Below are 14514 nucleotides of genomic sequence, written 5' to 3'. Positions count from 1 at the left end.
ATTTGGCCTTTTTTTTCCAACTATTTTACAAATATTTTTAACCTTGATCCAATTGGTGTGTTTGTTTGGGGTTTTGGATTTTGCGTTGAGATTTGAATAGTAAAAATTTTTAATTTACATAGTTGTATGATATTATATAAATAAGTGTTGATGTGATATTTTGAATGTAAAATTGATTTTTAGTATAATATAAAAAATGAATAATAGGTGTTTGATTTGATTTTTTTTGGGAAAAAAAAATTGGATGAATAGTGAAAATTAAATTCAATCACCCAAACAAACACACCCGAATACTATTAGCCCCTTTGAATTAGATTAAAAATTAAGTATAAGTTAAAGCAAAAACAATTTGATATTATATTTGGATAAATTATTATAAAAATAGTATTTTTTATAAAAATTTGATTGAATATAATAAAATTGAAAGTGCGTTTTAAACTGTTAAAATTATTAAATATGATATAGTAATATAAATATATTTTTTATTAATTTTTTATTTATTTTAGCAATTTATAAATAATATATAAAAAATTTAAATGATCTAACCTAATTATATTATATTTATTAAATTATATATTCAAATTATATTTTTATTTTTATTTTTATATAAAGATAAAAATATAATCAAATTTAAGTAAATTACTCTAAAAATTCTTTTAAAATTTTATAAATTATATTTAAAATATTAAATTATTGCAATAAAATTAAATTTTATCTTTTTAAATTTGATATTTTCAGTTATATATTTTAAATGTTAATTTAAATATAATATATAAAAATAATTAAAATATAATTATATTTAAATTTATATACATTAATTATTTTATTTTTGTTTTATATTATTATTATTAATATTATGAATAAAATAATAATTTAAATTATAAATCTGCATATGTTTTTTCCCAAAAAAACACCGGCAAGTGTTTTAAAAAAACTTTTGGAGCTCAAAAACTACTTTTGCTTTTGAAAAAAAAAAAGCCAATACAAACACAAATAATTTTTTCTTAAAAAAACAGACGTTAAAAGCATTTTTCCGAAGCCAAAAGAGGACGGATACTATTTTTATATGTCTCCTCAAAAAACAAACAAATATTTACATAAATTTTAAAATTGCTATATTTTAGAAACTAATTTATATTAACATCATTCAAAAGAAAAAAGATTATCATATTTTTAAAATTAAAAAAATAAAAAAATAAAAAAATTCAATCAAATAACATCGCATTTCTCTAAAATGATTTCATAAATCACAATAAATTAACAAAAAATTTAATAAATATATCTCATCCGTCAACTTAGAAAATAAATATTTATTTTTTATTCAATATTTAATAAATATTTTATTTTAATGATAGTTCGCCATAATTTTGATATATAAAAATTATTTTACCTCTTTAATGTGTAAAACAAATAGGTACAACTTGTCGTTAGACATTAAAAAAATAAAAAAATATATATTTTGCAAATGGCTGGATGAATATTAATTTGAATTTTTGTTTCAATAATATTTTTGACGTGATATATTATTAAATAAAGTAATATTTTTATTAAAAACTGTGTCTAACTAATAATATTAATATTTGTTTACAAGTGTAGGAGTGATTAAATACTCCATCTCTTTCAATACAATAGTCCTATTTATTATTTTTATTCGTTCCAAAACAACAGTCTCATTTCCATAAATAATCATATCACTATAAAATTACCCTTATTTTTTTATTATTATTACACAATTGTCACTACTTTTTACACTGATATACTCACAAGGGCAAAAAAAAAAAATTTACCCGTAATTTTTATCCACTATCAATATAATATCAATATTTCTTAAATCTCACACAACTCAACTATACTTTTGAGACAGAGCGAGTCTATAGATGCATAGTTGAGCAATGCAAATGCAATTATATATAGGCATTTGCATTAGGTGTGAAAGTTGAACAAGAATTGGTTTGATTATATATATATATTAAGAGAGTTGCCAAGATTAAGACACTTTACTTGCAATCAATATCAACTAAACTCACTATGCAAAATTCAATTGAACAGTATGTTTATTTGTAAGATTTCGACTTTTAATAATATTAAAGTATTTAAATATGTTTTCTAAATTTATTTAATTTTATATACATTAATTTTTGTTTTAAAACTACAAAAATACTATTCACATAAATTATAGTAAAATATTATATTACTAATTCAATATTATTAACGAATTAAAGTTCATTGTCTTTATTATTATATTAAAAGAGTTATTTAATCAAGATAAATGAAATATATTATATAAAATTAAATAATACTCTCCGATCAATAAAATATACACATACTTTTACTTTTATTTTTGTACATAAAATATACATTTTTAATTTATAACTAATAGATCTTTTTATATGTTTCTTAATATACCCTTAAACACTATTATATTTACCGATAATATAATTATTTATACGTTCAATTTATTATAAAAAATATTCATTGTATAAAGTTACCTTTATATTTTTTAAATTATTTATTATTGTTATATAAAGTATGAATAAATTACTCTTTTTATTATATCAAAATATAATACAAATTTAAAAAAATGATAAAAATTATTTCTATTAGTGTATTATAATACTAATAAAATGCATTTTCTTACAAAAATATCTTATCAAATATTATTTTAATATCAACTTGAAACTATTTTTTTCCAAACCCACTCAATTATTAGGATATGTGCTTTTATTATATTATTATTATTATTATTATTATTATTTTGTTTGAATAGTGGTAATAGTATTTTTGTTTTAAAGAATCCGTGATGCTAAAATTGAAAAGAAAAAAAATAAAATAAAATAAAATACAACCTATCAATCCAAATTCAAAGAAACCATCAAGAAACTAGTTTGAATTAAGTCTAAATTTAATTCACAATCAAAATTTAATTCACAATCAAATTATTTCCCCCCAACACACTTTTTTTTTTTTCCCAAAATGGCTATTTACTATTCCAAATTTTTATTAAAAGTAAACAAGAAGCTACCTTGAGTTGGGCCCAAAATGGTTGTTCATACTCTAGTATATATTTTATAATTTTATTTTAACGACCATGAAAAAATAAAAAATAAAAAATTATAATATTAAATAATACAGTTAATTACGCTATTTAGTTGAAATGAAAGTCAATTTTGTTGTTAACCCTACAAAAATGGTCTAATTTTACTATTTTATTTTATTTTTCTTCTAAAAATATAAATCAAATACTATTTTTTATTTATTATATTAAGCTAAAATTTAATTTTAAATTCTTAATATCGGATCAAATAATTATTTTAATTCAAAATTTTATAATTTAAAACCAAAAGCAACAATGTTTCTTTTGATTAAGTTTGAGAAAAATTGATTTATGTTTGGTATTAAAATAATGTTTGATGAAATATTTTAGGAGAGTTTTTTTAGGTCACAAAATCGAAATACTCCATTCGTCCTATAACTACGTATCCGTTTTTTGCACGGAGTTTTGAAAATATTAATATTATATTAAAATGTAGTATGATAAAATAGAAATAAAGTATTTGTAATGTTAAATATACGGTACAATTACTAAAATAAATTGATACTTTGTTATGGAACAAAATAAAATAAAAAAAATGAATAATTTGTTATCAAAGATAAAACGAATAGTTTGTTATTAAAGATGCAGTAGTAAAATTTGAAAATTTGATTAAAGAAACCGATCAAAAAGATTTCCTTCGCTAACAATTCCCATTGGTCAGACAGTCGGGACCTGCGGTCCCGAGCCTATTGACAAGCGCTAAAGCGTTACTAGTCAAAAACGTGACATTAGAAACACGATTTATAATAAACCCAACACGCTTTCCTTCAGCAAAGCCGTCGGCGCAAGTATCCGAGTCAGTGAGTGCAGCACTGATCCAAGTGGTCACGTCCTCTATTTCAGAAACAAATTCTCTAACACTAAGCTTCCTAAGAACATACAGTGATCTATGGAGATTGTCCAAACTGTCCTCAAAACAGTCGATACAATCCGACAGGGCCACCTTGTTGAGGCCGCCCTTTCGGCTTTTCTTCAAGCCCGCCAAGTACCGACCAACTCTCTTCGACTCTGCAATGGTGACCGACACCCCTGCCCGGGCCCATCTACCCGGGCTGTGTTTCGCCACGCCTGAGAATGATGCCAACGACCGGATGCAGAGATCCTGGTACCGTGTCACGCTGCAAGCATCTTCCACGGGCGACCCTGAGCAGGCAAGCATGAACAAACATGGGGATAGGATAAACATCAAAACATAATAATAATATCCTTGTGCCATAGGTTCAAGAAAATAAGTGAAAAGTTTCGAGGTTATAAGCATGCAGAGATAACGGGGGATTATAAAGGGATTGGAATCGGATAATCTTGAAAAGTCTAGCTTTTATTGGGAAGGTTGTTGGAAGAGCAAGAAGGATGTGAATGCAGTAATGAAGGTAGGTTCAATTCACATGAATGATGTCTTCCAAGAAGAGGGGCTGCTGAGCAGCTTTATCTTATCACACCATATGCTTCATGGGGGCCTAAAGTTCATAAAGTGAAGGCATTTTAGAACTAGGAAATCTAGATGGGATTTGGGAGTAGTCGAAATATAGAAAGATAAAAAAACGAATAAATGGTAATCGAGACAAGTAAAACTGTCTAGAACCTGACTGTGAATCACAAAACTTGTTCAACATTTGGAACTCAACAATTGGTAAATGCTCTCCTTAAATTAGGGGTGCAAACAAGTTGAGCCAGATTGAGTTTTAACATGAATGAGCCAGAAAAGAATATTGGAGTGATTGAGCTCGAGTTGATTTTTGACTCAACGAGCAGCTCAACTTGTATGATTCCTATTTCAACAAGCTTTGAAACTTTTGCTCTTTCTCTTGATCACTACACAAAGCTATTTATTAAGTGTTATGTGCAATAACAATATTGTGTAACAACAACATACGATAATCATGAATGGATATGGAAGCATTGAGGTATAAAATATTTCATCCCCTCTTGGATGCCCCAAAGTACCTGCAGGGATTAGAGATTATCATTCTGGAACAAAACTTTTTAAAACCCCTTTTAATCATAGATAGCAAATTAATCTCAACTCCTGAACGAATAAAAGAACCGCACCTTCTGAGCTATCGAGGTCAAAGTACATTCAGAACAATAGTCAATATGTAATCAAGAACCATGTGAATGGAGGATCAACAGCACGAGCAGTATAGAGAAAACATAAAAATGACAGAGTCTTTGATGATGTGCAAGAAAATGAACAAAGTAGCAACTTTTTGTTAAGAAAATTGTTCCCACATTACTGTAAACAAATTACTATAAAAAATTGGTAGCTCACTCCAATCCTACGAAACAGCATTGGTGTTATCTTTCAGATTCTACAGACAGAATATACAGTTTCCTCATATATCCAGGTCGACAAGTTAACTCCATGCATCCATAATGAGATAAAAACCAATGATTTAAAGCATTAGCAACATCTATAGATAATAGATATAAAACATAGAAACATTGGCCAAAGCCATTTAAACTTCACGTAGCAGCCTGTTTATTCAGGGAGTAATTATCATCCAATGAGAATCTATAAAATGCAAAAACCATGTGCCCTCTAAAGGGTAAAACGAAAACAATCAAATCAAACCTTGCTAGATCAATATCCAAAAACTTCAAAAAAAGGTATTAAAAATACCGACTGAAGATCCATTGATCAATCCTATTCCTATTTTTTATGCTTCTTCAGCATTTCCTCCGAAGGAAATTCTAGCGTAGCTCCAATATGCTCTTTCTCCGGCTTGATTTCTGCATCCAGAACAGTAAGAATTACGCATCAGTAAATTAATAGGCAATCAAGCTTCAGACATTTTGACAAACAGAAGGTGGGCATAATTGAACCTCCATACAGAAGTACCTAATTAAGTGAGATTTAGTTGGGGAATGCGGAAATTAGCCATACCGTATCCACCGCGATCGTTGAGCTTGGCCTGGACGATCATGTTTGAGATGAAATGGGAGGCCTCACGCGCCTCCTCGAGAAGGCGATTAACTTCGTCCGGCGAGGTCACGTGACGATTTTCCTCGAATTTCTTCCGAACTTCCGCAGCGGAACCCCGGAGCATTTCGATGTCGCCGGCGAAAGTCCTCCGCGTAGCTCTCAACACCGTTCTGTAGGCTCGCAATGCTTCGGTCGCCATTCTCAGACTGCGTTCCGTAGACCAGCTATGTCGGCCACAGGGTACAGACTAAAATTAACATATTTTTCTTTTCTTTTTTTAATATAAAATTCTTAAATTCAATTCTAACCACTCAATTTTCTATATTTGCAATATAACCCCCAATTCAAACACACCCGATATTTGCTTCGAACTTGTTGTCCTTTTATTTTATTTTATTTTTTTAAGTTAAAAGTACGAAGAATTGTTAAGATATGAAAAATTATCTGCATTTAAATTTATTGTGCTGCTGTTATTAAAAAATATTCATATTTCTTTATTTGGTAGACAAATGTATATATTAATGAGTAACTAATTAATAAATATATTAGTAAAAATAATTATAAATTAATATTGAAATATTAAATAGTTTAATTAAGATTAAAAAAATTAAAATATATGAATTTCAAAATATGATTTAAATGTATAATTATATTTTTTTTAAATAAAATAAAAAATTATATAGAAGGAATGAAATATTAATTATTACTACTATTTTAGACATGTTTGCAAGGTGGGTATGTAGGACAGACTAAAATAAAAAATGCTAATGGTATGTGAAAGAAGGGAGTAATATTTTTAATTTTTTTTTTTTACTATAAAAAAAATTATTTTTATCTATTTTTTTAATTGATCAAATGAACATAATTTTAGATGAAAGTAATATTATATGTGGAACTATTAACTTTTTATGAAAAAATAATTATATATATATATTATATTTTAATATTTATAAAAAATCAATTTTTTGTTTAAAAAAAAAATTTTTATACCATTGTATTAAATTCTGTAAAAAAATAAATTTTGAAGCTAAAAGATAGTTTGTTTTTTTAAAAGTATATTAGAAGTAGCTTGTGAAATAAGGTGGAACACTTTTATTAAAATTATTGTTAATATATTTTATAAAAATATTTATTTAAAATTTCAATCAAAATTTAAAAATATAATTGTATTTTTATTTTTATTTTTCAAATATTACACTCAAATTAAAGTTTATAATATATTTAAATACCAAATTTTAAAATATAAAATTTTAGTTATATGAATATTTTAAATATTAAATATAATTTATAATTTTTTTAATTATAAATTATAAAAATACAAATAATTTAATATTAAATTGTAATTTTATTTTAAATTTATTATATTATTTTTAAATTAACATTTTAAAATATAAATTACGAAATGTAAATATTTTTACTTTTTATATTATATAAATTAACATTTTTAAATATAATTAATAAAATTTAAAATAAATTATAAAAAATTTATTAAAAAATACAATGATATTAACAAAGTATTATTCTAAATAATTTTCAAAATTTAAAAGCACTTTCAATTATATTATATTTAAATAATTTTTAATTTTTTTTTCAAAAAAAGGTTATTTTTATAAAAATTTCCAAATATATATTTATATTGTTTTTGTTTTTGACATCTATTTTCACCAAATTATTTATGATTATTATATATTTATGGTACTGTAAGAGAATGAATTGAGGGAATTTATTGATTATTCTCTTTAGCTTTTTCTATTACCTGAAGTATTTATATATTTATATATATATATTATACTCTTCGCGTCCAATGTACTGTATCCGGGTTACTGTAGACAAAAAATTTAGGATAAATATAATTAATAGATGATTAAAAATGTATTAGAAAAATAATTATCCTATAATATAAATAATTAGTAGGTGCTCGTATTAACGCACGTTTGATTTTAATCGTATTTATTATATTATAACTTTTATATATATATTGTGTTACATATATTTTTAATCAATTTATAAATAATATAAATGAATTATACATGCATGTATATATTATACTATTAAAAAGAAAAAATCTTAGGTTGTGCTTATTGTAAGTTTTCATAGATATTTTATTATTTCTACAAAATTTTATATAAAAATATTAAATTAAATATTTATTATATCCTCCTATCCATCGCAGCTAGTTTGTCTCATTTGATTTAAGCATATAATTTTAGATATTATGTAATTAGTAAGCAATTAAAAAGATTATTAGTAATAATAATTATAATTTAATAAAAATAATTATAAATTTAAATTAAGATGATTAAATAGTTTGATGAAAACAAAATTATAAATCAAGAATTTTAAAATATAATTAAATTGTATAATTATATTTAAAAAAAAATGATAAATTATGTAAAATAAACGGAAATAGAAAAAAATAGACAAATTAAGTGAGACGAATGGATTATTTATTTAGTATTATAATAAATTTTATTTTAGTATGAAAACATGATAAAATATATATTTATATCACACAAAACAATTATAAATATCGTTTAAAGTTTTTTTTACTATTTTTGTTTATTTCACTAAAAAATACTATATTTCATATTTTAATAAAGTTACATTAATACAAAAATACTTTTAAATTTTAATTAAATTATATATCATTACATATACAATTATTTATACATTTAAAGTCAAGGCAAAAGTATTAAAACTTCTTATATATTTCAAATGACTAATAAAATATTAATATTATTAATTTATAACAAAACCCTAAATACACTTTAGAATTGGGACAAAGACAGTATTATTTACCATTTAAACCAAATCTCATAACCGAATACATTTAGCTTTGAAAACATTATTAACAATTAATGATAAAAATATTCAGTCAAATTAATTTATCACTTATAAAACTATGTATACATCATCACTAAATGGTAAATAAATTTTTAAATTATTAAAATTAAAAAAAATAATAATAATAAAATAAAACTGTGTATACATCACTCAGTGGTAAATAAATTTTTAAATTATTATAATTAACAATTGATTCCAACTAAATCAGAGAATGTTAAATTGTTATGTTTTACTTTGAAGAAAAAAAAATATATATAATAATAGATTATGTAAATTATATAAAATTATCTAAATAATATAAAAATAATAATTATAATATATATATATACCCTTTTAACATTACATTCAATTTCACTCATTACTTTTTACCCTCCTAAAATACTTGTTTATATACATATCAACTTTTAGATACTTAATTCATCAATAAAACTTTTATTTTATATAATTTCACTTAAATACTTTCTAAACTACCTTTTAGGGTGTGTTTGTTTGGAGGATTGAATTAAATTTTCACTGTTAATTCCATTTTTTCCTCTCAAAAATATCAAATCAAACACCTATTTTTTATTTTTTATATTATACTAAAAATTACTTTTACATTCAAAACATCACATCAATACCTATTTATATCACATCATACAACTATTCAAATTCAAAATTTTTTATATTCAAATCCCAACTCAAAATCCATCATTATTAAATCTGAATTGTTTAATTACATAAATTGTACTCCCTCCGTCCCAGATACCGTGTCTACTACACTGTAGACACGGTAGTTTAGGAGGGATGTAATTAATAGATAATTAATAATGTATTAGTGAAAATAATTATCTTATAATATAAATAATTATAAATTTAAATTAGGATAACTAATTAGTTTAATTAAAATTAAAAAATTTAAAATGAGATTAAAGTGTGTAATCATTTTCCAAAAAAGGAAAGTGAGATTAGTATATGAGACGGACAGAAACGACAACATGAACATGGTATCTGGGACGGAGGAAGTAATTAACAATAAAAGGTTTCCCTCATTTCAATCCACATGCAAACATAATTAAATTGTATTGGGATTAAAAAAAAAATTATTGTTTATAATGATTGTACAATCTAGTTTCTTTAAATTGTACTAAAAAGAAACTGAAAAATAAATAAATAAAAATAAGGTTGAAGAGCAAAGAAGGAACAAAACATAGGGTGTGTTTGTTTCGGGGATTGGATTAGATTTTCACTATTCATCCCATTTTTTCCCCCAAAAATATCAAATCAAACACTTATTTTTTATTTTTTATATTATACTAAAAATCAATTTTACATTCAAAATATCACATAAACACCTATTTATATCACATCATACAACTATTCAAATTCAAAATTTTTACTATTCAAATCCCAATTCAAAATCCAAACTCCCAAACAAACACACCCTAAATGTAACTTTTATGCGGCTTTTGTTTTGTGCAAGCAAATTTTACATTGAAAAATCAATTAACATTTCATACATTGTAGATGAAGATAAGACTATATGTGTATGTGTATATATATATAGGAAAAAAAATTCTTTCATGAAGATGAGACTATTCGATTCCCACGTTTAATTATTATAAAGCATTATTACTGGAACTCTTCGATTATTTCAACCTTTATTACTACTTTCTCCGTTCCAATACCATGTCCACGTTGTCGTTTCTGTCCGTCCCGTACCATGTCACTTTCTTTTTTTTAGAAAATGATTACACACTTTAATCTCATTTTAAATTTTTAATTTTTTTTAAATTTTAATTAAACTAATTAGTTATCTTAATTATAATTTATAATTATTTATATTATAAGATAATTATTTTCACTAATACATTTTTAATTATCTACTAATTACACCTCTCATAAAATACAGTGTCTACGGTGCAGCAGACACGGTATATGAAAGGGAGGGAGTATTTTTTTATGTCTTTTGAATTCCCTATATTAATGATATATGCATATATAAATATATAAATTCAACTATTTTAAAATAAATAAATAAAGTAATTAATATATAAATTAATGTGTATATACTACATTAGAGACGAAATAACACAAAATATGTTCAAATAAAAAACGATTTAAATAAATTAACTAAAATAAAATAAATTGTTCTTATAATATTTGTACTGTTTTTTAGGTAATTGTCTTTTTGGTATAAATTAACAAATTTATCCTTTATGAATTAACAAATTTATCATTTAGGATAAGGTAGAGATTAAAAATAATAAATAAATAAAAACTAAAAAATTAAAATTTGTGTTTTAAGAAAAAGATACGACAATAGTTATTAGAATGAGGTGGGAGTATAATATAATTTTGAAAATAACATATACACCCATCATTCAAGATATAGATATAATAGATTATAATAAATAAATTATCTACTCTTAACATTTGATACAAATAAAATAATAAGTAAAAAATTCAAAATATATAAATAAAAAACCCCAATCAGAGTGCATAATTAATTAATATATATATATATATAATGACTACAATTTATTAAAGTATTAAAAAAAACTTAAAAGTATATACAATTGTATAACTAATCAAATAGGTTCTATATATACAATACACTAATCAAATGATAGGACCAATGAAAATTAGTGATAAATAATTCAAAAATTCTAGAAATAAAATTCTAGAAATTCATATTTTTTTGTTAAAATGAAGCTTACAGTAAGCTCAAATATATAGATATATTTTTTATAATTAAAGTATATAATTATTTGAAAAAATAAAGAAAGTGATATGTGTTAGTTTAATTAATTATTTAATCATATTTTGAATTTTGATTATTTTGAATTATCTTATATAATTAAACTAACCTTAAATTGTGGCCCACTTTTCTCCCATTAAGTCTATCACATTCAAAATATACGTGAGAAGTGGCAGAAAAATCGTGATGGACGGTTTATCTTTTTTATTATAAATACTCTCACATACGGGTTACTAAACCTACTCTCATAAATTAGAATACACCATCGCTATTTGAGAGCCAGGGTTTGGCAACGTCATCCTAGGGTTCTAAGATCTGCCAACATCTTCCCAATGGTTCCAAAGTTGGACAACACCATCTTCCTGCAGTTCCAACCCACCGTGTCCTTGAAGCAGAAGATTTCAATAACAGATTTATATTTTAGCAATGGCTGGAGGTTTGTTTAAATTCCGCTTCCGCTAACATATTTGATTATATGTTTATTTTCTAACATTTGGTATCAGAGCAATTTTTGCCTCTGCCTTGCTTTGAATTTTCTTTCCATCAAATTCTTGATCAAGATTCGCTTTAATTTCTTATTTGGAAATATTTTGATTTTTTATTTTCAACAATTGTTTTGCGATATTTTATTGATCAAGATCCGATCCTGCGCATTGAGAAATTTTCATTTGTTTTTGAGAAAATTTTGGATTTTATTTTGAAATTAATTTATACAAAATATTAAATTTCTGAATTTTTGCCGCGTTTCGATGGAGTGTTCAGATTTTTCTGTAATATCTTCTGTGTACTTCATATATGTGTCAACGTAATTAATTACCTTGAGGAAGTAATTTCGTGTTGAATAATTGAGATATTGTATGGGATCAATCGATTGAAATCATATACACTATGATTTTATTGGATCTACTCCCGACACGAAAGGCATCAATTACTGTTTGATGAGAAATCTAGGAATTCCGGCTTCTCTCTTGCTTGGCGGCCTATTCAGTTTGCGAAATAATCTTCATTTCTATCATTAGTCGTGTGGGTGGTATTAATTATTGTGATATTAGAAAGAAGTGTGTGGGCAGCCTCTCCTATGACTTCTCAAACTTGGATAAGTTCCTCAATATAATTGCTACATGGATTTGTTCGATTCACGTTAAAAATACTGTGTTTTACTTTGTTGGATTGGTTATACATATATATTATAATTTGAATTAGATGCATGTAATTTGTATTTGTCTGTTTGTTGACACCAAAGTAAATTATATCGGGTGCCTATTTATTTATATATATTTAATATTTGCATATATGTTTATTTGACTGCAATCAATTGCATTTGGTGAGCAATTGTGACTTAATTGTCTTTTATTTATTTAATCAATCATTTGGGTGATTGACGTTCAATTTATATATATGCATTCAGTTTGATTATTGCAAAATTTATTAATTAATGTGTGTATGTTAATATATCTGCAATTAGATTTAATACGTGCACAATCTATTTATTTATTCAAGGTTGATTTTGTGAATATCAGAATTGTAGATTCATTATGATCCCTTTTAAGGTCCAATTAAATTTGGAATATAGCATATGTTTTCGACATTATGCATTTATGCAAATTCGATTATAAATATTTATTATATTAAATTTATAGTCTCTTTGGGTGGCATATTTTTGTCTGTGTTGCATTTAGTATTTTCTGGACCATTTGATTATTTTGATGAGTCCATAAATTAATTGTTGTTATAGTTTTAATATGTATTGGTCATACATATATGATGTATTTTAAGGTGAATTTAATTAGCAATAAAGAGTATAATGTATTTTATGAATTGGTTGAAACAGTTATGCTGCCACAGTAGCCTCTGCTGTGTAGATCGGTTTATTTTATATGTTAGAAGTTTGTGTATGTGATTTATAAGGCTGCTGATTGACCCAAAGGCAAGTCAGCGATTAAGTAGTTACATGCATGTTTAATAACATTGAATGTGGTGATGATAATTTGGTTATTTGTGTGTGAACAATAGTTTTGTCCACAATGGAGTGTTGTTCGACACACTATTTTATTGTCAACTTTCGATTATCAAAACAAATTTATCACTGGCGAGTCAGTAATTTGTCCAAAGACAATTGCTGATGTTGCTCGATAAGTTGTAATAAGATTGCTAATTTATTTTATAAATTCACATACGGAACACTCAATGTGTACTTCAGATTGCATATTCATGATGTTTGTGATTTATTTTAAATTTTATTTAATTGGGGAATAGCCACAGCATCCTCGATTAATTAAATATTTGTTCATGATTTATTTGTAATCACATTAATAGACATCGATTGTAATTATCATGTACAATGTGATGAGATCTACCCACAGGAGTCTTGTTATATTTGTATGAGTAATTAGGATAAAATATCGAGTTGTATTTCTCAATCTACCCACAGGAATTGAGAAAAGGAATGCAATTTGATAGTTTTATTGTAAAGTTTTTGTTTGAATCTAATTGAGTAAAACTTTAGCCCACAGGCAAGTCTTATGTCTTTAGATTCATGTCTTAACATGTTTACATTGGTAGAACATGTAATTTATTTGTCTCGTTTATTGATGAGCATGTATATTTAATTTGGAGCGTTTCATCCTATAAATTTCTCTGACATTAAGTGTGATGTCCCCAAATTGACTGGTGATAATTACGAAATCTGGAAGGAAATGATCCTCCTTCATTTAGGCTGGATGGATATTGATTATGCCAGTCATTCAGTTCTCCACCATGAGATTCACGGGTGTGAGGGGTGTGCGCGAGCACATAATGCGGATGCGGGACATTATCCTACAACACACATAAAGATAAATGGTCCATCAATGAATTGATAACCATGTGTGTTCAAGAGGATGAGAGACTATTGATGGAGGAATGTGAGAAAGT

The 14514-nt window shown here is 24.9% G+C and overlaps 2 protein-coding genes across 3 annotated transcripts; both read right to left on the bottom strand.

Annotated features, from left to right (window-relative positions):
- Nucleotides 1-3682: 3682 nt before the first annotated feature.
- Nucleotides 3683-5269, bottom strand: LOC127243095 (pectinesterase inhibitor 6). The gene has a single exon (XM_051262958.1). It carries the CDS (start codon nt 4350-4352, stop codon nt 3735-3737), a length of 618 nt encoding a protein of 205 aa, XP_051118915.1. The 5' UTR covers nt 4353-5269; the 3' UTR covers nt 3683-3734.
- Nucleotides 4095-6255, bottom strand: LOC127243096 (mitochondrial zinc maintenance protein 1, mitochondrial). Of its 2 annotated transcripts, XM_051262960.1 has the most exons (3): nt 5979-6255; nt 5715-5824; nt 4095-4237 (listed from the first exon to the last, which is right to left on the bottom strand). In XM_051262960.1, exons 1-2 carry the CDS (start codon nt 6214-6216, stop codon nt 5745-5747), a joined length of 318 nt encoding a protein of 105 aa, XP_051118917.1. In that variant the 5' UTR covers nt 6217-6255; the 3' UTR covers nt 4095-4237; nt 5715-5744. The 2 variants fall into 2 exon arrangements, with proteins under 2 accessions (XP_051118917.1, XP_051118916.1); XM_051262959.1 differs by lacking the exon at nt 4095-4237 and having other exon boundaries at nt 5469-5824.
- Nucleotides 6256-14514: the final 8259 nt, after the last annotated feature.

This window comes from Andrographis paniculata, unplaced genomic scaffold (assembly GCF_009805555.1).
Source record: "Andrographis paniculata isolate CXL003 unplaced genomic scaffold, ASM980555v1 Contig89END, whole genome shotgun sequence".
NCBI lineage: Eukaryota > Viridiplantae > Streptophyta > Magnoliopsida > Lamiales > Acanthaceae > Andrographis > Andrographis paniculata.
This window is presented reverse-complemented; position numbering and strand designations above follow the sequence as displayed.

Coding starts and splice junctions, on each gene's coding strand:
- LOC127243095 (XM_051262958.1), bottom strand. CDS start 4,352: ATGCTTATAACCTCGAAACTTTTCACTTATTTTCTTGAACCTATGGCA.
- LOC127243096 (XM_051262960.1), bottom strand. CDS start 6,216: ATGGCGACCGAAGCATTGCGAGCCTACAGAACGGTGTTGAGAGCTACG. Junction 5,825..5,978: donor CAACGATCGCGGTGGATACG/GTATGGCTAATT, acceptor TTCTGGATGCAG/AAATCAAGCCGGAGAAAGAG.